Source organism: Lagopus muta, chromosome 14 (genome assembly GCF_023343835.1).
Source record: "Lagopus muta isolate bLagMut1 chromosome 14, bLagMut1 primary, whole genome shotgun sequence".
NCBI lineage: Eukaryota > Metazoa > Chordata > Aves > Galliformes > Phasianidae > Lagopus > Lagopus muta.
In genome coordinates, this window is record NC_064446.1 from 16,513,293 (window position 1) to 16,536,252 (window position 22,960).

General features: G+C 45.1%; 1 protein-coding gene across 1 annotated transcript; it reads left to right on the top strand.

Annotated features, from left to right (window-relative positions):
- The first annotated feature begins 51 nt into the window (after positions 1 to 51).
- LOC125700477 (solute carrier family 22 member 5-like) lies at positions 52 to 22,893 on the top strand. The gene is made up of 10 exons (XM_048961124.1): positions 52 to 641; positions 8,233 to 8,336; positions 9,000 to 9,154; positions 9,775 to 9,946; positions 10,952 to 11,078; positions 14,319 to 14,419; positions 15,632 to 15,846; positions 16,975 to 17,157; positions 17,546 to 17,681; positions 18,859 to 22,893. The coding sequence occupies exons 1-10, from the start codon at positions 249 to 251 to the stop codon at positions 18,944 to 18,946; spliced, it is 1,674 nt and encodes a 557-aa protein (XP_048817081.1). The 5' UTR covers positions 52 to 248; the 3' UTR covers positions 18,947 to 22,893.
- The last annotated feature ends 67 nt before the right edge of the window (positions 22,894 to 22,960 follow it).

A 22,960-nucleotide genomic window follows, 5' to 3' on the forward strand; every position in this document is an offset into this window, starting at 1 on the left:
CGCCTCCGTGCCAGGCGCGGTGCATGCTGGGAGCTGCCGGCCGGGCCGCGCCGCGCCGGGTTGAGCAGGGCCGGGCCGGGCACCAGCGCCCGGCCCCACCTGAGAGCCCTCCGCCTGCTAACCCCACCCCCGGCCGCTCCCCCGCCGGCGAGGCCCGGCCCATGGCAAAGCGCTCGGCCGGCGGCTGGGCGGCTCGGGGCCGGCCGCTTCCTGCCCGTCGGTAGCGGCGGGCGAAGTTCGGCCGCGACATGCGGGACTACGAGGAGGTGACCGCCTTCCTGGGCGAGTGGGGCCGCTTCCAGCGCCTTGTCTTCTTTCTGCTCAGCGCCAGCATCGTCCCCAACGGCTTCAATGGGCTCTCCATCGTCTTCCTGGCCGGTACCCCAGAACACCACTGCGCTGTGCCGCCCGGAGCCAACCTGAGCGACGAGTGGAGGAACGCCAGCATCCCTCTGGAGCTGCGCGGCGGACTGACGGAGCCGAGCCGCTGCCGCCGCTACCGCCTGGACGCGCTCGTCAACCTGTCGGCGCTGGGGCTGCGGCCCGGCATCGACGTGCAGCTGGAGGAGCTGGAGCAGGAGCCGTGCCTGGACGGCTGGGTGTACAGCCGCGACGTGTACCGCTCCACCATCGTCACCGAGGTGAGGGGCGCAGCCGGGCTTCGGGCTGAGCCCGCTCCGCGCCGCTCGGGCTCGTTTCTTGGGTTTGCTTCCAGCCGCACGGTCCGCGTGTCCGTCAGGAGCCGCGTTCCCGCTGCTCCCGAAGCGGCAGCTGCCGGCCGGACGCACCGCCCGCACTGCGTTGCCTAGGGAGCGTGTGTGGAGCTCAGCACTGCTGTCCTGGGCTGCTCTGAGTGCTCCTGCTTTTAAATCTGGCGTGTTGCATTTAGTTTGAGAGCTAGGCTTCTCTCTTCTGTTTACTTCCACTCGCAAAAGTGGTCTCCGGTTGCAGTGCTTTGGCTTGTGTGGCCTGTATGCGGTGCCTGCTGAATTGGTGCCAGCTGGTATCTGCAGGAGGACCTTGGGGAGCGAGGGTCAGCCCAGGAACAGCGAGTTGTTGGTGGTTCAAGGATATCTCTTTAAACTTGTATATCAAAAGGGTTTGGTTTATTTTCTTACTAAAGGTGGCAGAAGTCATCCTGCAGGTGTGGAAGTTGGACGCTGTAGGGGAGTTCCATTCTGTGCTGTGCTACAGAGGACCCCGAATTTGCTGCACATCAACCTGATATCCCCTGTCCTTGTTCAGCAAAGCTGTGTCCTGCCAGCAGAGCCTCTGATCCACACAGCCAACAAGGCTGAGGCTGTGCTGGTTGTGCTTGTGTCAGGTGCAAGGTACACAGACCCGTAGGCACTGGCTGCCTTAAGACACAAGGAAATACTGGGATTTCAAACTGCAGAAAGGACTTCTCAGAAGGCTTGTTAACCGTTTATACCATCCCATTTCCTGTTTGTACATAGGAGCAATCTTTGCAGAACTGTAGCAATGTTTTCTGCCCAGTGGCCTTTGTTCTTTGCTCTGCCAAGCAGAGATGGATGTTTGTGTACTTAGTGTCTGCTCACAGAAATCCTTCTTGGGTGAAGGACCAGAGTGAAGAAGAGTGTGGGAGAGATGCCCTGTTAGCGCAGGGAAGGGTGGGCATGGCAAAATGTGAATTGTGAAAACTTCCCTTGAACATGCACAGTCCTTAGGGCTTGGGTAGCTGCCACAAGGTGTTGCCTCACCTGTTTCTTAAAGAACTTCTTTCTTCACAAAGAGTAAAACTAGTTCCTGGTCATCAGTGAAACGTATGGCTGTGAAGGGATGAGGCACTCTCAGGACAGCGTAAGGCAGTTGGCATCCTCTGGAATTCAGCATTTTGCAGGTGAATGTGCTGGTTTTGTCCTGACTGAAGCGTCATTTGTCAGCACATTTTTCTCCCAGCTTCTTCACTGGGCTTTGACTCAGTGCGAGTTACAGGGTCTGAACTGTCAGAACATCCAGAAGCTCCGAGATCCCTGAGGGGAAGGAGCTGCTGACGTTCTGCTTCGAGTCTGCAGCGGCTCTGCACAGTTTGGCAGAAGTTCTGTGTCTGGGGGAGGTAGCGGTTGGCTGCCCAGACTTCATGCACTGAGGCAGCATTTTTTTCTGCCTTTAATACTAATGCTTTTGAGCCAGTTTTGCAAGAGCTGTGGCCTTTTGCATACTTGCAGGTTTTCTCTGTTCAGCTTGTTTAAATTGCTGGCTTGGTGTTGCCACGTTCATGGTTGACTAATGTTGTGTTTGGTTGCATATCTCGAACTTGTTGAATAATCATGAGGACCTTTGCCCCAGATTCTGGAGCTGACACGGGGAGGGGGATGGGGCGTTTTTTAAGAAAGGTTTTTGCATAAATCTCTCTTGACTCCAGGGAAGGTCCTCGGTTCTGTTTCTGCTTAGCACAGGAGGCTTAATGCATTCAGTTCTCATTTGAAGGGAGACTTCCCTTTTTTCCAGCAGACACAGCAGTAGCCAGTCTGCCCTATTTAACCAGTTCTGCTGGAGCAAAATGCCTTTTTCTCCTTTACTGCAGTGTATCGTGAGGCATAAGAAAAACTTTACTTTAGCCAAAGTAATCCTTCCTCCTTATGTCCCATAAAAAAAACCCAACAATGTAGTCGTAAGAGTTTGCATGTAGTGCTAGGAGAAATATTATATGGGGTAATTAAGGGGAAAGGCCAACTTCCACTCCCAGTCCTGTGTGTGAAAGCCTGGTATCTGCTGTGGGATTGAACTGAGCAGTGCCTTGGAGCAATAGTAGTCTAGAGGAGTCACACCATGAGGATATGTTGGATGATGGAAACATTTTAGTTTGGGAGAATTCTTAGGTACTCAAGTATGGAAATGCTTCTTATATACTGACACTTAAATAGATGAAGAGTTCTGTGTTCATCTTCAGTTTTATAAACGTGTTGTACTGTTCATCAGCCTGAAATCAGCTCAGTGCAGGCATCTTTTCTGCTTCAGAACTGCATGTTTTGAGCCTGTTGTAGCCTTAATGTTTGTCAGTGGCTATTTTTGCAAAGGAAGGATGCTCACTGTGGAGCTACTGCAGCACCCTGAAACCTGGTGTGATGCTGAGGCTCCGGATCCTTTATGAACACAGATGTGAATCAAAGCCAGGTGAGCCAGGTTCAGCTCTGCTGGGCCCATTGTTCACTGCCACATGGCCTCCTCCTGTGCAGGAAGTCGCACCCAGATTTCCATTATTCCTTGTCCATTACAAACAGCACGTCCTCTTTCTTGCTGCAGGGCAATACTGCGTATTTTTCTCCATCTCAGGAGCTGCCACAACTATGAATGTATTATAGATAAGTACTGAGGCTGTGACTGATTTATAGGTGCAAAATGTGAGTGTTAATAATTTTGTCTGAAGGAGAAAGGTCTCATTTCCAGCTCAGATGCGAGTAGCATCTGTACTGAAATGCTTTAGCAATGCAGTGGTTCTCATGTTGTGCTGTATGAAGCGTGTGTTGCAGGGCTGTTCAGCCATGCGATGTAAAACAGAGTTAGGATTTTTAAAGAGTGATTGACCTCTTGTTGACGCCATTAAAACTGAGACAGTGGTCATTTAGAGGCACCATGCACAATAAATAAGGGAGTAATGATGGATCCTGCTAGGATGTCTGTAACTTTAGATTGGTAATCCAGTTTTTTCCCAGTTTCTGGTGTCAGTGCCCCGTTTCCTTTCTTTTCCAGCCATTTCAGAAATGGGATGTTTGGGAGAGTTAATTTTTTTCACAGAAATTATGAAATGTTTGGTGTTTTCTTCTGTGTTCTATGCAAGTTTTACTTCTGTGGTGGTTTAAAACAACTACAAGGGGAGACATAGAGCACAATGTATGTTTTGTAGATGCAGGCTTCCATTTGTAGATTAAAAGCTGTGAAAGAATATCTAAAAAACAGAATCACAGAATAGCCAGGGTTGGAAGTGACCTCAAGGATCACGAATCTCCAACCCCCTGCCACACGCAGGGCCGCCAACCTCCCCATTTCATACCAGCCCAGGCTGCCCAGGGCCCCATCCAACCTGGCCTTGAGCACCTCCACGGATGGACAGGGCATCACAGCCTCTCTGGGCAGCTGTTCCAGCACCTCACCACTCTCTCTGTAAAGAATTTCCCCCTGACATCCAACCTCAATCTCCCTTCCCTCAACTTAAAACCATTTCACCTTGTCCTGCAGTTATCAATCCTTTCAAAGAGTTGATTCCCCTCCTGTTTGTATGACCGTGAAATACCTTAGATATCAGAATGTATTTTCAGAGGAAAAGTTGTTTAGTAATGCTTCACACTCTCGGTTAAATGGAGGATATTTACATGGGTATGATAGAGACCAGATTGTGAATCGATGGCTGTAGGTACCCTGCTGTGAGATGGGCACAGGGGCTTTCTAAGAACCTGCCTTGCTGTACAGAGAGAAGCAGTTGGTGGGAGGGAGCGTGTAATGCTGGATTCACTTCAAAACTTCTTACTAAAATGTTGATTTTTAGAAAAAGCAAATATTAGCACATGAGCCTATCCCACTTCTACTTTCTTATGTGCAAACATCACTGTGCACAGCTCCCAAAGTTTTTGGTGTTTGTCATAGTGCTTTGTGCAGGGATTTGGTTACTGGTATCAGGGAAGCACAGATGATGCTGCAGCTGAACACGAATTGAGAAAAGTGTGGGGTTTTTTTTTGTTTGTTTGTTTTTTTCCACCAGTGTGATCCTGAATTATGTTGTTAACCTTGTGATTATTTCTGTAACTTTCCAAAGGTATTTGGTAGCAGTTTGTATCTGTTTGCTGTGATACTGTAATTGCAAGGACTTTGGACGCTTTGTGGAGTTCCCCCGTATTCAGACTTGCAATTGCCATGTTATGGTATGTCATCAAATACTGGGCAGACTTTATGCTTGAATATGATTGTCATATTGTTATTAGCAGTTAGTTTAGTTCCTGTTATATCTCCTTGGAAGAGGTGGCAAAATCCCAGTGAAAGTTGGTTGCAATAAGGTGTCTGCATCAATGTCTGGGTGGAGCACTGCTGGGTTTCATGTCAGGAACTCATGAGGTGCCAGCTCTCCTTCCAAGGCAGGTAATGTTCTGCAAGCACAATGGTACAGTGCCCATGGACAGAAAAAGTAGATAACTTTTACCTCTGGGTGGCTTTGAAGTGCACGGGATGCTTGGAAGAAGTACCAGGATGCAGCAACGTCATCAGCTGCACTTGTGGCCAGAACTTGCCTTGCAGCTGTAGTTTGATGCCTTTGTTTGCACTGCTGCCTGGTTTTCTGCAGAACTCAAATATTTCATCTCAGAGTCTGCATTTCTTTGTGATTGTGGAGGCACGTGTGAGATTGCTGTGGCTCCCAGCTCATTGCTGCAGGTGTGAGGTTAATTATGAAGACATTGCCCTGATGAGCTCTGCGAGAAGTATTTACAGCCTAGTCAAAGTACTGCACTCTGAGTAGGAAGATAAGCTTAAATCACAACAGATTATGTCCTTTTCCAAAGTTAGAATAATAATTGTGAGAAAACTCTGTGCCATGAGCAATGGGGAGCAGCGTGGAGGAGCTGACACTTTGCAGGGTCAGTAGCTGCTCTTTGGAATAAGGGCTGAAATGTATTCTTCTCCCCTTTGGAGCCACAGCACCTTGCTGAGGTGAGCCTTATCTGAGCCACGGGGCAAAGGCTTTGCTTACTCAAGGGATACCAGGAAATGAAAATAGCACATGATTTTAGAGCACTGGGTCACAGCGTGCTGTGTCCAAACAGCCCTGCCAGCAGCAGGAATCAATCAGTAACTGCTCTTGGGATGCTCACTGGCCTTCCAACCGTGATGCTTCAGTGACTTTTTCTTGAGCAATGTATGGTTCAGGGAAGGGTAAGGCTGCAGAGTGGTTCTGGAAGACCGATGCCATCATCAACACGAACGATGTAGACCTGTCCTGTGACTCATTAAAAGGCTGAGGACTTCATTCATTTACTGACTGGGGTGAGAGGTAACAGACCTGAAAATCCATCTGTTCTGATAGTTGTACCCGTGGAGTTTTTAGCTATAAATAAGTGGTATTGCACAACCAAGCTAGTTTTTCCTTGGAAACTCAACACTGAAGTTCTCTTTGGTGCCTGGCCCGAGTGCTCATCATCATAACAGCTGCTGTAATTATGTAAATAGAGTGGACAGAAAAACAAGATAGTAATTAGGGCACCGGTGTGTTTCCACCTCTCAGGGCAGCCGTGTAACACATTTCATAACCATGAACTTTTCCAAGCAATGTCTCTATCTTAGCATTCACAGGAAATGTTTGTTACCGGGCACAGCATGCTGGTGTCCAGCAAGCCAAGTGTGGTGCAGGCTGGTGCTGAGCTGCAGCGTGGAAGACAGCTGGAAGGAGACAGGCCGTTGTCAAGTACAGTGTTCAGCTTCTTTAGGGATGTAAAGTGATTTAGTTTCTTTCTAAAGGCCTTCTTTAGAAACAGTACTCAGTGATTTCTAATAACATAACTAACATGTCTGGTTCCGGTGGCTGATGGAAAGGATTCTTGGAGTGAGTCTGTCAGTGCAGTGCTGGGAGTGGTGCTCGATTCCCTGATAAATACCATCACATGGAGACATGCGATAGCCACAGAAGCCTCTGGTCTGTGTGAATTTGGTGGTGATCATTCACTGTGTATTTCCAAGCACTGTTAGTTTTACCAGAGCTTCTTGGCTGGCGTAGGTTGTGTGAGCAGTCATCAGAGAACTGCTCAAATATTCTTCCATCTATAACGCAGTGTTTGTGGCATGAGTGCAGATTAAATCATAAACATGTTAAATTACAGCTTTTAATCTACGTTGCATTGATAATCATAGAATATTGTGGCTGGAAGGGATCCATAAGGATCATCACTTCCACTCCCTGCCCTGCACAGGGCCTCCCAAAATTCAAATCCTATTTCTGAGAGTCACCCCCTGCTCCAGAGCCAGGTTAAAAACAACCGAGCAGAACCCACAGTACTGAACTGCTTGTAATTGAGGAGGAAAGGAAGGAGTTGTTGGGACCAGCGTCAATATTTTCATTTCGACCTCTTCAGTGCGAATTGAAAACTCCCAAAGTTTCCATCACTGAAGCATCACGTGGGGCCCTGTCTGAAGGACGGCGGTCAGCAGGATCTGGCCTTGTGTCAGAAGTGCTGGTGGCCTCCAAATTCCCCTCCTGTGCTCAGCACCCAATGGGGTGAGCAGGACCCGAGGGGCAGCAGCTGCAGGCAGAGCCCAGCAGTGAGGGAGGGCCGAGGAGCATCCCTGCTGCTCTGTGCTTTCTTCTGGTATTTATGAATATTGACACACTTTTTTTTTTTTCCCCCCTCAATAACCAAAACACAATTAAGACTCTTTCAACGAAAGCTGTTGATAGAGATAATCAAATAACATGAATGCTATTTCCGAAAAATGAAACTGAAGCAGGTGAGAGGGTTGCAAACTGTTGCAGTCTTCGTTTAATAGTTGTCTTGGTTTTTTTTCCTTCCTATTTTTGCTAACGTATTTTCATTTTGAAAATGGTGTTTTTCTTGGTGTGTATTTCAGTTTGTGTTCTGAAGATTGCAACTGATCCTTCCCTGGAGAAGTGAGATCTGCTGGGCTCTGCAGGTCCTGTTGCAGACCCACGCTTTGCACTTAGGTCCCTGGTGAGCGGTGAAGTCTATCCCAAAATTAAATTGTAAATTTATTTTAGATGTAAATTTAATTACATTAAAATGTAATAAAAGAGGAGGCACTTTGCTCTATGTAGTTCAATTTCTCTTGAATTATAAATGTGAGGTTTTAATGGAAACGTTCACCCTATGCAGGAGAAGACAACTGAGGTTTGTAGTGATGCCTTGCAAACCCAGCAGGATTAAAAGGGAGCTGAACGGAGCATGCAGTGAAATTGGGAGTGACCTTCACCTGCATACACAGGGGGAGAACCATTAGAGTCAGCCATTGACTGTGTAAAGAGGTGGTGGTGCTGTGGCCTCAGATGGATGATCTGAGGAAGGATTGGAGCTGGTGGCATTTGGCCTCTGCTGAGCAGCATTGGTTGGAGTTAAGTTTGTCCAGCTCTGTCTGTGCCTTAAATTGGTTGTTCTTTCCTTCCATGGAAGCTTTCTGCCCACAGGGCACGTTTCCCTCAGGCTCAGCCAACTTGCTTAGAAGGAGGGAGGGAAAATGCTGTTGATTTAAAGCCTTTCGTGTTCTTTCTTCTTGCAGTGGAATCTGGTGTGTGACAATGACTGGAAGGGGCCCATGAGTACCTCCCTGTTTTTTGTGGGCGTGCTGCTCGGATCGTTCGTATCAGGACAGCTCTCAGACAAGTAAAGTATATGCACCACAACCACTGGTCTTTGATGTGTTTTGCAAGCAGTTCTTGCATGTGAGGTTTGGTACAAGTGTTTTCTGTGACCTCTAACGTGTCCTAATTCTGTGAGTGCCCAATCTGAATGTGCACTGTGTAGAGCAGATGGCCTGACTTAGAGCAGGATGTCACAGGGATCACTGGTAGGGGTTATATTTACCAGTTTATTTTTTCAGAGTAATCACTTCTGCAGCAAATCGTATTTATACCAGAAAGTGTAAGCAAGAGATGCTTCATTTCTTTCAAACGTTTTCCTTGTTATGTTGGTTTTTTTTCAATATGCTGATCTGTGTAGTGAAGTGTTTGCTGTGTAGAGGTGGAGCATCTATTATTGCTTTTACACTGCAAATAATGTTGCTGACAGTGAGTTGCTCATTCTGTCAGAAAGGAATGAGTGTTGTTTCAGCACACACCTAAAGGTGACTTGGCTGTGACCCTTGGAATATTATTTTCTCGTGTCCTGTGAGTCTCCTCATGTATTTAGAGTAGATGTGCATGTGCTGCTGAATCTTTGCTTCTTGCAGGTGTCTTATCTCCCTAAGTATACACCTGAGTAATTTCTGAAGATTTAATTCATGCTGTTCTTTTCTTTTTTGTTTTCTTTTCATCTAATCCCTGGAAGGTTTGGCAGGAAGAATGTGCTGTTCGCAACTCTGGCAATGCAGACCATCTTCAGCTTCATTCAGATCTTCTCTACCAGCTGGGAGATGTTTTCCGTGTTCTTTTTGCTGGTTGGCATGGGGCAGATCTCCAACTATGTGGCAGCGTTTGTTCTCGGTATGGAAGTCCTGTTGGGCCCAGAATGCTGTCTGTTGTCCTGTCTGCTTCCCTGCTTAGGGCTGATTTGCTTTGTCAAGAAATGCTGTTAAGAGTTTGTCCTCACCACATGTGGATCCTCACCTCATGCTGTCTTTGGAAGTTTCCATTGATAGAAGTGCAGAAGTGCAGTCTGAGTTAATTCAGTGAGTTACCAGAGGATTCAAGTGTTTCAACTAATAGAGAAACAGAGAATTCCAGAAGGTTTTATGGGTCATGGCCTAATCTAGGCATCTCTGAAGTATCCTTTAAAGAAGCTAGTCTCTCCATAAGCTGCAGAAGATCCTATGGAGATCAAGCTGAAGCAAACTCCTAGCATATCTGATGTTTTTAAGTCCTCAGGTGCAGTAGATCATAAAAACATAGAAATACAGAAGAGTTGGCTACTTCTAGCTACAGAAATACTATATGGTCTGATCAGTTACCTTCCATACTTACAGTTACTGGATTGATGCAAGATCATCACGCAAGGCAGAGCTGTGGTGCCTCCAATAATGCATGGCTGTGTAGTATGTCCCAAAGCCTGTTATTTGTGGTTGCTTTTATGTTAAAATACCAATCTTCGCTCTTGTTCTGAACAGGCACAGAAATTCTTGGCAAATCCGTTCGTCTACTATTCTGCACGTTGGGGGTTTGCATCTTTTATGCTTTTGGCTACATGTTGCTGCCACTGTTTGCCTATTTCATCAGAGACTGGAGGATGCTGCTGCTGGCGCTTACTTTACCTGGGCTGCTCTTCATCCCACTGTGGTGGTGAGTGCAATGAAAACAGAAGACTTTAGAAGTCTTGTCAATGGGTTTTTAAGAGCCAGATGTCAGCCAGGCTTTGGCATTGAAACTCAGGAGTGGGCAGAAGAGCTGCCATTGTATCCTTTGCTGTTCCCAATTCTTTAGACTTAAGTCTGCAGCTCTGTGAGTAATCTCTGTCTGATTCATGTGTGAAGAAGTTAGTCTTCATTTTCCTTGAGGGTTCTGGAAAGTTAAGTGATTGTACATGGAAAAGGAGGAGGGGGGAGGGAGGAGAAAAGGGGAAGAGAAAGAAAAACCAAAACAAAAACCCACCTTCATCCTTCTGTACCAAATAGCACCCATTGGGTAAGGCCTAAACTAAAGGCAGAATGAAAAAGCACTTATTTTGGAGAGTGACATGGTGGCATAGATCTGACAAGCTGTGGCTGTAGAGCAGTGCTTGCACACCTGTGCAACCTCAGTATTTCCTGCCCTAGTTAACGAAATGCTGCTTTGCAGTGATGTGACTTGTAGAGCTCAAGTCGTCCACACGATGGTGGTGTTTCTTCACTTACACATAAAATGAATGCCGTTGCCTCTTCCTCCCATGCAGATTTGTTTTGTAAACGCTGCCACATTCAGCCAAGTCAAGTAATGATTTGATGTGCCGCAGTTACTAAGCAGGTGCCTCTTCATTTGCAGAATGCTGCTTGTGTATTATTCACATTTCTGAATTTCTTTAAACCATTTTTCCCGTACTCTGAAAGTTTCTGTTGCTCTTTTTTTTTCTTCTTGTTTTCCCCTGCATCATTCTTCAGCTCTTTTGTACTTCTAAAATACACAACACGTTTTAGTCTGTTCTTCAGCCTACGAGTTGGCTCTTGTAAACCTGATTTCTGTTGTCTTAGCTTTAATTTCTGCAAGACGTGTCAAGTTTTAAGCTCTTTGTGCCTGGAACAACATGTGTTGGTGTCTGGAGCAGCACGTTCTTTGGAAATGCTGGCATATTATTCTGAATCTTTCACACAGGATCATTCCAGAATCTCCACGGTGGCTGATCTCTCGGGGCAGATTTCAAGAAGCAGAAGACATCATCCGAAAGGCTGCAAAAATTAATGCGGTTACAGCCCCAGATGTAATCTTTGACCCTAGTGAGGTAAGATTCACTTAGCAGTCAGGTTGTTTGCTGGGCCTGTTATTATCTATGGAAAGCATTGAATTTCCAGTATTGCCTGCACTGTATCGTGTACTTTTGAAGTGGTTAAAAGTTCATCCTTTACTGGAAAGGCCTTAAAGCAAAATACCCTTTCAGTAAGGTTTGAGAAGGCCTTGCTGTCCCAATCCCATGCAACATTCAAATGAAAACATCAAGATGTCTTTTTTTATTTTATTTTATTTTTAGCACGATTAACAGCTTTATTTTCTATTTAAACCACATTTTTGGAAGTGAATGTAATTAATTTGGTTTGCCTATTGCTTTGTGATCTGAATACATCCCAGATGAAGCCAGCAAATTGGCAGGAAGTCTCGTTTATCCCAGTGACTCTGAAAACAGTGGATCTCCTTAACCCAGGCAGCTGACAAATGGCTTCTTTGGGTCTTCCAGGCACCTGAGACCTGGCCACACTGCACTGAGGAGTGTATGCCTTAGTACCTAGCAGGGAATTCAGTCTCCTGGTCTCTTAGTCTTTGTTTTTCCTCCAGCTTCTGATCTTTTTGGACAGAAGCATCTGATTCTGAGTGGCTGGTTATAGATAATACTTACGTTCTGGACAGATTTTATGCTTGTCTGCTCTAATAGAAAACTAATCCTAGCTGGTGAAATAATGCTCTTCAAGTTCAACTTTGATTTCATGTAGAGGAGATCAAAACTTGAGCGTCCTTGAGCTGGAGTAGTTAGCAGTAAAGTTGTTCTTGTTTCCTTCTGAGCTGTTGGTATCCTTAAGCTGCAGAGTGAGTTCCACGTTCATTTATTCACAGGTCAGACAGGCAAATTGTTTGCATAATCCAGGGGAGTGGGCACCTCTCTAAGCACATCTGTAGTGTCTGTCTGGGCACAGTTGCTCTGCCGTATTCCCACTGACACTGGACACTGTCTAGTTGTTGATAAGAGAATTGCTTGTTCCTATCCTTGTATATTGTCTTGATTTACAAAGCTCTTGGGTCTTGCAGTCTGAGCCAAATGTTGAGTCAGTAATCTCAGATGTGTTGCTGTTGAGGCCGAAAAGGCTTCGTTAGGCTTGCAGATTGCTGAGGTGCAGACAAGCCTACTTATCTAGGCTAAGTTCTAGATAGCAAGATAGACATCCTGGTGTTGCTGGAGCAGAATGCCAGGAAAACCTAGACCTGATGATGGCTTTTGCACTGGACTGCTATTGAAAGAACCTTTTTTTTATTTTTTTGTTATTGCTTTCTTTTTCCTTCCCTCTCCTGCTTTAAGCATGAAAACTCACCCTGTGCCAGAAAGAGGACAGAAAATGAGCTCTGAGCTCTGGCTCCAACATTCAGTGAAGATAATCATCCCTGGAATGACTCCATTTTCTGTTCTTAGAAAGAAATACTGATCTGTTCCCCATCTCTGAGTGGGGCTGGGTTTGAAGCAGCAGAGCAGTTCACATTTCCCCAGGGAGGGGGACTGGAGCAGGCTGGATCGCAGAGATTAAAATCACAGCACATCAACTTCCAGAAACACAGTTTGCCACTCAAAGCAAATGGAACTCGATTAACAGGGGTTTGTTTAACTGCAGAACTCCCAACCATCTTTTTTTTTCTTTTTTTTTTTTTTTTTTTTCTTCTTTATTTTTAATAAGCTGTGACAAAATAATTTGTGCAAAGCCTTTCTTCATCTGCGGTCCCTTTATCCTCTTCTTTTGTGTGCTTTCTGAAGAAGGCTGGCATCTTCCCCTGAGGTTTTAGGAAACGTGTTTATGCTGCAGCAGGATTCTCAGAAACAGGCTGGCCCTGAGGCATTTTGCAGCTGGAATGGAGGAGCTCACGGGGCTGCTGTCCTCTGAAGTGTTTAAACTCTGAGGTTTCCAAACCAGTTTGGATTTCAAAACCAGTTCAGATCCGTGATCACAAACAGTCCATAGAGCATCAGTAGGGCCTGGTTGGCTGAATTGTCTGATGTGAGGGGGATGAACAGGTTTGGATGACAGGTTTCATTCCAGATGCTTTCCCTTCCCTTGTCATAGCTTCTGCTCTGTCCTGTCCTGCTAAGGGGCTGCATTATGTGGCAGGGCCCTTTTTTCTCATCACTAATTTAAATTTTGCATTGTTCCTCGTTTTGTTTTGTGGTTTGTTTGGGTTCTCTTTTTTTTTTTTTTTTTTTTCTTTTCTATTTTTTGTGTTTCCTGTTTGTAGGTTTCTTGGCAGCAAAGAGTGGCAGAACTGGAAAGCACAGAGGGAAGATCATGTGATTTAAGAGAAAGGGCTGTGAGCTGAGAAGCTGCTGCAGTTTGTGCAGGGGGAGGCTTAAGCTCAGGCAGAATAAAAGCTATCCAGTGTAAAGAACTGCTTGCCTTTAAGAGAAAATTAAGGTTTATGAGGGCAAATGCACTGAATTGTGGAGTGCGTGAGCAGTAGAATGCTGTTTTATCTTCCAGATCTTTAGGACAAAATATTGCTTGAAATAATGTTCACCTGGCTGCAGAGTTACATAAACTTTGTGCTTGTGAGATGTGGAGGAGAAAATACATGTTTTGAGTTGAGGGACAGGACTTGAGGGCTCCATGTCAGTCTCCAGCAGCTAACTTGCAAATCATCACCTGCCTGAGATGGAGGAGAGGCTGACGAGGAACTAAGTGTAACGAAGGGTTGCTTTGATCTCTTTGCTGGTGTGCTGGAATGCATCCAGCTTCTTCCATTGAGCCTGTCTGATGTTCCAGGGGAAAAAGAGTTGTGAGTTGAACTGATACAAAGCAGAGGATGCTAGGCCAGGCAGAAGGAGTTCAGAAGTAGTTTAAAGTAGTGAATGCACTGTGTTGGAGTGGCAATCTGGCTTTGTAATCATGTTCACACACCATAGTGTACACAGTGCACACAGAAGGCGTTCAGTCTTATATTTGTAAATTAAAGCTGTTGCTTTGTAAGTCAAGCATGGAAGTTAAAATAAGCAGCTTTTATGGAGTCTAAGGGAAAGAAAATGCTTACTGATTTCAGCTCAAATGTTAAGTGACTTTAAAGAAGGAGCAGCTGTTTTTGCAGATACTTGTATGTGGGCACAAGAGACGAGTTTGATTAAAAGCAAAGCACCAGGTTCAGCTTTACAGCATACCAAAATGGCCCCAGGACTACTCAGAATACTGGTGTGTAAGTCAAGCCGGTGGGCTTGTTGTCACAACTGTTCTGTTTGTGGGATGCTGATGTTCCATGCTTTTTGTTTGCTTGTTTTCAGCTGCAAGATTTGAGTTCCCAGGGCCAACAGACATACACCATTTTGGATCTCATGAGAACACGAAATATCCTCACTATCACGATTATGTCAGTGATTCTGTGGTAAGCAGGAGTGTGGTTCAGCAATGTGTCAGCACAACAGCAATAAAACAATAGGAAAGTTCCCTTTGAGCACTGAAGTATTCTAAAGAGGTGTGGGCAAAACTGGTTAGCTTGAAAAACAATGGGCTGAAGTGACATCATGCTGTTTATGTAGGTTCCTTGTTTCTTATGCTGAAGAGCACATGGTAAATGAAGTTTTGCAATGAGAAAAAGGAGTCAACGTTGTGGAAGTTAGTTTTATTATCTTAAATGCTCTTGCAAATCCTGCAGAAAAGTATTTGGTGGCTTGGGGCTGGTTTTAAATTGGTTTTACCTTGTTGGTCAGTTGCCTAATCTGTTTTTATATCATTTCCCAAAATATATAGTATCCTATGCTGATTCACAGCAACATTTTATATACACACCCATGGTATATTCTGAGTTATGAATTGAAATTCTCTGCAGGTGTAATTGCATCCAGGTTTGCCAGTGTGATAAGCTAAGGCAAACTGCTACTAAAAGTGAGTTCCAGCAAGAACAAGTAGGTTTATTTAATACAAAAAGAGCTCCTAAAAGCCTCATGTTGTACAGCATTATGGAAATTACTGCATAATAACTGCTACTGAGGAGAACAGCTTTAGTGGCACATCTACACACCAACAGGGGGATTACCTCTGTTATCCCAGGCAGTTTATTTAAAGCAGTTAAACCATGAAGGTTGCTCTCATGTGAAGTGAGAGGAAAAGAGAACTGAGTTTTGGTCAGTGATGCACTTAATGCTGTGCAGTAATTCTGCTCTCGGTTCTGCTATGACACAAATGCAGTGGAAGGGAAGTGCTGAGTGCTCCGTGCTTGGACAAATCCTGAACCAGTGTCATTATTTACCATGTGCTAGTGAGGCATAACCTCCTCTTCCCAGTGTCTCTAAAACAATACAGATTTCATCACCAAAGACACCTCTGTGTTTCCCCTGGTCACATGTGCCTTTCTGGCAGTGGCACAGTTAAGATGGCACTGTTCCCAGCCTCTAAACTCCATCCTGTTAACCAGGCACAGAGCCATGCAAATACAACTTGAATGCTATCCTGCCCACTTTGGGCACGGCAGAGGAAATCCTAGGTTGTTTGGATCTGCCAGGATGCCATCCTCCTTTTGTCTGAGCTCATTCAGCAGGACGGGTAACGACCCAGGCCGCTCTAATGAACGATCTGATGGACCATGCTCTGTTTTCAGGATGATAATCTCCATTGGTTATTTTGGACTTTCTCTCGACACACCCAACTTGCACGGCGACGTCTATATGAACTGCTTCCTCTCAGCAGTGATTGAGGTCCCAGCCTACGTCATCTCCTGGCTGCTGCTTCGAAACCTCCCCCGACGGTATTCAATGGCTGCTGCGTTATTCTTGGGAGGCTGTGTTCTTCTCTTCATTCAGCTGGTGCCTTCACGTATGGAATCGTTAGTTGATCTCAAACACACATGATAGGCCAAGTCCAGTGCCGTGCATTGGGCAGATGTGGAGGAAAAGTATCCTGAAGGGACTAAATATAGATGTATGGTTCCTATTTTTGCCATCCTTCCTTGGTTCTCAGTGCTCCAGCACCGGGAGCTCACAAAATATACCAGGTCAGATGTGTTTGTAAAGACAGATCCTTGCTTTTGTGGTCTGTTTGCATCAGTACCATAGTCCTGTTTTGCCCTAATGCAGATCTTTGGCAAAGTGCTCTGGTAAACTCGTGCAGGTTACCTGAAGGCTGCAGAACTTGCTGCTTAAAAGACTGCCACTGACTGCCTTTAGGGCTTGTTTGAAAGTTAATGTAGAAGTATTTTTTAAAAGCAAAGATGCTTGCACTGCATTAAAGTTAACAGTTAAAACGTTTTGCAAATCTGAGGAGGGCAAATCAACATTTATTGGATATCAAACCAGCATGCATCTTCAGGGTAATGAGATTGAGGGCTATAGGCTCCATCAAATACGATGTCATATTTGTGGTCAATATATGGAGGTCAAATTCAAATATGATGTGGGAGTAATCTTGTTGCTTAGCACTTCTTTATTCTTTGATTTATGAACAAATGAGGATGAGTTCATTTTACATAGGTAATTATGAGTCACTGGTTTTTTGTTTTTTTTTAATTAGTTGGAAACTGATATGATCTGTTTTGATTTTCCAATCCAGCTGTCCTGGTTAAAGGACAGCACTGTAGAAATGACTGGATTGTAGAAACCAGAGTAGCAAAGTGAAAATAACCTATTCAAATGCTTCACTTTGCTCAGTTTATTAAATAGGGATACGTGGCATTGTTTGCAATAGCAAAGCTCTGCCCCCTGGAATCTGGAGAAAACTTTTGAAGTTGTTGCCCTGTGGTCCTTATTTTTTAACCTCCTTGAGAGGAAAGTGGAAGTGTTGGCTCCTAGTTTAAAAGAAAGAAGTTGCCCATGCACAGACACACGTGCAGAAAGGAAAGGACACCAGATAATGCAGTTAATGACACAGGAGTTGTGCAATCAGTAAATTTACAAGATACCATGATTTGCCAAGCGTTTTATTGAAGCTCTTGCATTTTAATTTCAGATATTCGTGCCCTATCTATTTTCCTGGTGATGTTAGGGAAGTTTGGGATCACAGCTGCCTTTGCAATAGTTTATGTTTACACGGCTGAGCTCTACCCAACGGTAGTCAGAAACATGGGAGTTGGAGCAAGTTCCATGGCCTCAAGGCTTGGCAGCATCCTCTCACCTTACTTTGCTTATCTTGGTAAGTGAATGTGCTGGGGGGACGCTGGTGGCTGGAAAGCATTGGTTCAGTGCTGCCTGCAGGGCTGAGGACAGAACTGCATCTCAGTGCAAGACCCGGTCGCGGGGTTTAAAAGAAACCAAACCAAAATCGGTTCTGCTCATTTGCTCTCATTCTTGAGCAGCCCCATCCTCACAGACACTGTGGGGGTGCCCGTGAAGGCTGTCAGCTGCCCAGCACTGCAGTGCTCATGTCCACATCGTGGCTCTAGAATCCATTGTGGCACTGTGGAGGTCAGGCTGCTTTGGATGCCATACTGAGAGGGTTTTGTTTTAACTGACAGCTGTTCTAAAGTGCAAATGTTGGCAGTGAGTTGGAGTTGATGCTAGCTTTTGTTGCTTTCTGCTAGGTGCCTACGATAGATTCCTGCCTTACATCCTGATGGGGAGCCTGACTGTGCTATCAGGAATTCTGACTCTGTTCCTGCCAGAAAGCTATGGAATGCCTCTTCCTGACACGATTGAGCAAATGCTGCTGGTAAAAGGGTAAGCATTGCCTTCTGATTTTTATACATCTGTTTTAGCTCTAAATGTAAGTGCACGCCTCTGTGTATGTCCCCATTGGTAGAGTCTTGCTGAAGTATTTGATTTGCTCCAAAGTGTGCTGACAGTAGGAAAGGCTAGTTCTATAGAGACTACTGCAGTCACAGCACAAGTAAGGAAGGGCCAATATACCCGTGTACCACAGAAGCTGCTGGTTAAAATTTGGCTGTACTTACAAAAGATTTGATATTTGATAATGAATTGTGTAAGGAACGTTGTTCTGGAGAGAGGTGGGATGCACTGCACTAACAGGGCAAAGAATTTTTGCTGGTAGGATGGCTGACCTGATAAGGAGAGCTTTAAACTGGGGGTAGGGCAGCTAGCAGCAGCCTTGTGAGGGACTGGTGGGCTTGGGTGACGTGGAGAAAAGAGGATGCAAAATCAGCAAAAGAAGGCTTTTGGGCAGCACCAGCTCCAGCATTTGCATGTAAGCAAGGAAATATCTACAGCCTGCTGCTTTGGGGAAAGGCAGGGGGTGGGGAAAGGTGCTTTCTGTGATATCAGCCTGCTGGGTGCCTCTCTGAGGTGTCTATACATGGTGCATGCAGCATGGGGAGTAAACATGAGGAGTTAGATTTGTGTGTGCAGTTGCAGATCTTGTTGGGATCATGGAGACGTGAGACAGCTCTCGTGACTGGAGTGTTGCAGTGAAGGGATACTGGCAGGAGAGAGATAGGAAGGACAGACTTTGCTTTGTATGTTTGCTTTTAAAGGTATAGTGACATTTTGTGGATTTAATAACCAACTCACTGACAAAAGTATTTTCAGCCCACAGCGGTGAGGTAACAATTCTGGTTGGAAGGGCTTTATTTTTCAGTCTGTATGTTTTAAATGATTCTGCAGTATCAAACTGTCACAAAGTAATTTATCCTTCCAAGTTCTTAAAGCGGTGCAAGTACTGCTGAATTCTCCCAGTTAATTTCAGCTGACCTAAAAATCATTGAGAGTTGGACCTTCTGCCATGGCTCTGAGTGGAGGCAGATACTGTTAGAAAAGGACCCGTTCAACTGGGGTCAACAGAACATTAAACTTAGTCTGTGATGTCTGATAGGGTTCAGAATATCAGTCTTCTTTCTCTGTTTGCTCTTCTAATCTATTTTCCTTTCTCTTTTTTTCCCAGACTAGAATACAGGCCTGCATCTAGTGCCAAAAGGAATTCAAAGGATGAAGAAGAAAACCCAGATATTTTTAAGAGCACTTCTTTTTAATGAAATGCCTACTTCCTGATGGACTGAAAGTTAAATGGATTTGCTCCTAATGCTCATTCTAGAAAGGGCTAGTGGCAACACTTCTTCCTGCAATTTTAACCTTATTTATTAATTTAAACACTGTGTTCCGTATATTCTCTTTTTATATGACCACAAATACTGTGTAGCCTTCACTGATTTTTCAGCCAGTTGTTTCAATGTGTTTTAATCCTTTAACCAAGAAACAGTATCTGATCAGACCTTTGGAAGTAAGTGTGTAGGTGAGCTGAACAATACCTGGAAGTGAGTTCAAGGGCTGGCAGAGCACCTGGACCCCACAGCCAGTCTTATTCAGAGCTGATGCCCATCAAGAATTTAGAAACACTAGAAGAAGCTGCTAATTACTTTTGATTTCTTGACTTCTGTCTTTGGACAGGAAACTTATTTATTAGAGTGAAGGTCATGCAAACATGCCACTGTGATCTTATGCGAATTTGCATGTGCTGAGTTTGCTAGCAGGTTCAGAAAGGTGCAAAGAAAGATTTTCTTGAGAATGAATTCTAACTTGGTGTGCTGTGTGTAGGCTGAAAGGATGGTCTTGCACAGAACACAGCACTGAGGTTCTGCTGACAGAGTCCTTTCAAATCCAACGCTGGATTTCAGCTACAACTTTTTGGTGACGTTGTTTACATCTGACACTGGAACGTGGCCCACTTTGAGGCTGTGTTTATTTAGAATGATGCAGAAGGTTTTATTGTGTGTGTGTGTGTGGGGAGGGTGACTGCTGAAAATTTTGGTGACTGCTGAAAATTGTCTTTCTGAATTGTTTGGGTTTTCAAATCATAGTCTGTGCGATGCAGTTGGCAAAAAGCAGTTCTGCTGTCTTAGTTTCTGACCTTTCTGCGCACACACACACACACACACACACACACACACACTCTATCAATAATCCATGCCACTGCCTTGACCTCGTGGTGAGAATTCCCGAGATCAACACTTACAGTGCACTTATGACCACTGGATTTCGATTCTTGGCTGCCAACTGTTGGCCTGCTGCGAGGTCTCTTATTTCCCTTCACTCCTGTTAATTGTTCATGTGAGTTGTGTTAAGATTATTATTATTATTTTTTTTTTTTTTAAATCATGGTGAAAATCTGCTGAGACTGTTCCTTGGATCACAGCAGCACCCTTGGCATCGCCTTTGTCCATTTAAAGGTGTGCATACACGTGGTCTCCTTTGTGCCATCCTGATCTCACACTGCATTACAGATGTGCGTGGTGAAAGCATTCATCCTGTGGCACTTGTCTGTTGTCCTGTCTTGCAGATGCTGAATGAGCAGAACCCCAGTTGCTCTGCTCAGGGCTGCTGGGGCCTTGCTGGCTGCTGGCTCTGGGGTGTTGTGCAGCTCTGTGCCAACGTCAGCTGCTCTGAGGTTTTTGTTAACCAAAGCCCTGTACCCTGTCCTCGCCAGCCATGCTTGCTTAAGCTGGAGGGTTTCACTGCTTTCTCTGCTTCTTCTCACCTTCATGCTCGGTGCTCTGACTGGCTGATGGTAGCAGGCCCAGATGACACGGGGAAACTCACTGCTGTCACTGTCAGCTCCTCTGGGAAGAGAAATCCCAAAGCTTTGGCAGGTTCCACGTCACTTCTGGTTGAGAGAAGGCCATTGACTGGTGGGTTTAAAACTCACCGTGTGCTTTGAAAAAGTGGAGCATAAGTTGAGAATCTGAATTTTGCAAGCTTCACTGCACATCGTGTGGTAGCCTTGATGTGTGCAAGTGAACGTCAGGAAAGTGCATGAAAGCAGGCAGGCTGCTGTGTGGTGATGGGAACGCGTCCTCACCCCACATCCATGATGCTTTTTGTTGTGTACCCCACCTTTTGCAGAATACTCATTGCAATTGTAAGAATATGCTCTAAAAGTCAGCACAGATAATTTTCTCTGCATGCCACGTCTCTATTAGGCTTATAGGAACTGGAACATTGAGAAGCAGCTTTTTTGTGCTGCAGAAGAAGCCTCACCACAGGAATTTGAGGCAAAACATTCAGCTGCAACTTCCTCATCATGAATTTGCCAATGTAAACAGCCCTGCCCCACGAATCTTTTCCTGTAAACTATTTGAGAAGATAGCCTGAGATGTAAGATAAGTGATGTGCCGTGGAAATTCCTGCTGCAGCCCATCCAACGTCTCGTTTAGCTGTTATCTTTCATCTGCTATTTCACACAGGTTCTGCACCTTCCTGTGCCTCGACAGCAGGCTTTTGTTCTTGATTCTGATGTTTATTAAGTGCTTGTTTGGGATTTTTAATATGATTAAATTGGGGGAATTTCCTGGTCATGACTAATCCTACTACAGCAAAAACCTCTGTGTCACAAGTTATATTTTCTTCCTTGCTAATCTCCTTAAAATCTAAAAGCGAGTCAGAAGCAATCTATTTAATATGGCATCCTGTGTTCCTTTGTTTACTTTCCTCTCCTGCCCTAATCCTCGAGCTTATCTCTGCAACAGGGAACTTCTTTTCATGTGAAGTCAGAATCCAGCTGCTAAATATTTCCAAAAGAACCCCAGGGGATGTTTTAATAACATCAGCAGGCAGGGGTTTTGATCCGGGCAAGCAGGATATGAGGGTGGAGGGTCTGACCCAGCTGTAAGGGTGATGGCAGTGCTGGCAGCAGGTCAGATCTGCACCAAACGGGCTGTGGGTGCCTTCTGTGTCAAATGGTGGAGTTCAGTGCTAGGGTCAGGTTGTGCCTGCTTAATGAAGGTGCTGCTCAGTAGTGCAGAATCTGTTCTGCTGCCCCCCGTGGAAGGCCTTGTTTTGCTGAGAGCTGTCCTGTTATCCTCAAACAAGTGAGGAGTGATGCTTTGTGAGGGGTTGGGCAGAATTTGCCTATGAAAGAGGTAAAACCAAGAGCGTGGTCACTGCACAGGAGGGTAATACAGAGTTTGGCTTTCAGGTGAGCTGTAACCTGTGAAATGCAGGAGGGCTGTGATGCCCTTATCGTGCATTACAACCACTGAGATCTCTGGTCAGGGAACATTGCTGCACACTGCAGGATCTCTAGTGAGGAAAACAGCATTAAGGCCTTGGCTTGGAAACTGGGTTCCCTTCCTTCCCAGCTCTTTGATTCCTTTCATCTCCCTGGGAAAGATGCACAGCCTTTGGTTTGGATGCACAGCCTTTGGTTTGGATGCACAGCCTTTGGTTTGGATGCACAGCCTTTGGTTTCTTTGCTTGCAAGTGGGAATATCATTAGCTCAAAAAGCATCACGGTTTCCTCGGGCTGATGCTCACACTCAGCAGTGTGTCATTCTCTGATACCACTCTCCTGGCTCTGGATATTGTGCTCTCAAGAACATCTTCTCATGGTTCCTCAAGCAGGCAGCTTGGGATGAGCCGGGCTGAGGGGAAGCATCACTTCAGCATTAATTTTCTCTATGCACTCAAGTATGTTGTGAAAGTGTTGTTCTTCCAGGGGACTTTCCTTTGGAGAGATGATGATACTGTCTTGCTGATCTCATGGAACTTGAGATGAACATGAGTTATCCCCACCTCTGTTTACAGCTGCTTGTGTTTCACGGCCTCACCCATGAGTTCATTTATCTCCCTGGGGACCGTGAGCACAATAAGCACCTGAGGAAATGGTTGGGACTGTGTCTGTGATTACATTTGTGTTTCAGTATTTGTAGAATAGGACCTTAACTTGTAAAGCCTTTGCTTAAAGCACAGAATCAGCTTAGGCAGCATAACATGATGCTCATACATGCCTTTGGGGTGCTTCGACCTGCTGGTAATGGCCACAGCCTTGTATATAGAAACATGGAAACTTCTTCTGAGAATGTAAATACTCTTAACTGAATTGATTCTTACCCTCTGCCGTTGTTTTTGGTTTGGTTTTGTTTTATAGAAAAATGCTTATTGTTTGTAAAATTCTGAATAAAATCATATCTGGGATTCGCATTCACATGAAGCATTCTCTGACTTTGTTGCATCATCTTTTGTTATACAAATACCAGAGGTGCTTCTCTTTA